This window comes from Penaeus monodon, chromosome 29 (assembly GCF_015228065.2).
Source record: "Penaeus monodon isolate SGIC_2016 chromosome 29, NSTDA_Pmon_1, whole genome shotgun sequence".
Taxonomy (NCBI): Eukaryota; Metazoa; Arthropoda; class Malacostraca; order Decapoda; family Penaeidae; genus Penaeus; species Penaeus monodon.
In genome coordinates this window covers 28856233-28856665 of record NC_051414.1, presented here as the reverse complement: position 1 = coordinate 28856665, position 433 = coordinate 28856233, and the positions used below count along the sequence as shown (strand labels likewise).

Genomic DNA, 433 nt, shown 5'->3' with positions numbered 1-433 from the left:
GGCATTCCAGCGCCAGGTGGTTGACAAGTGAGCGGAAGCACGTATCCTCCGCTTGTAGAGGGAGAGGGTTGCTGGCGAGGCGTCTGCAGCAAGTAGGGCAAGTCTACAGGCAGCTTTGGCAAGACGATCCACATCATCATTAGCTGATACTCAACATGCGAGGGAATGCATAGGAAATGTATTACAAATGCATGTCTAATGGCCGTGACTAGATGGTGCAGTATGTTATTGACTAGGCTATGGGCCTCAGGCTTTGTGGAGGAGAGGGCACGGAGGACTGACTGCGAGTCACGAATAACTTGTCCATTGCTTAAGGTCCTTAAAAGTAGGCTAACAGCATCTAGAAGCCCATACAGTTCACAGGAGGTAGAGCTTGACCAGTCCCGGAGACGGCTTCCAGTCCATCCTTCATTCGGTGGTTCCATAATAGGAG

At 51.0% G+C, this 433-nt stretch overlaps 1 protein-coding gene across 1 annotated transcript in view; it reads right to left on the bottom strand.

The window, feature by feature from the left end:
• LOC119591826 overlaps nucleotides 1–425 on the bottom strand; it is a 28089-nt gene extending 27664 nt beyond the window's left edge. Inside the window, exon 1 of the mRNA XM_037940571.1 lies at nucleotides 42–425. Within this exon, the coding sequence (XP_037796499.1) occupies nucleotides 42–425 (384 nt within the window). The remainder of the gene's footprint in view (nucleotides 1–41) is intronic.
• Between the last annotated feature and the right edge of the window lie 8 nt (nucleotides 426–433).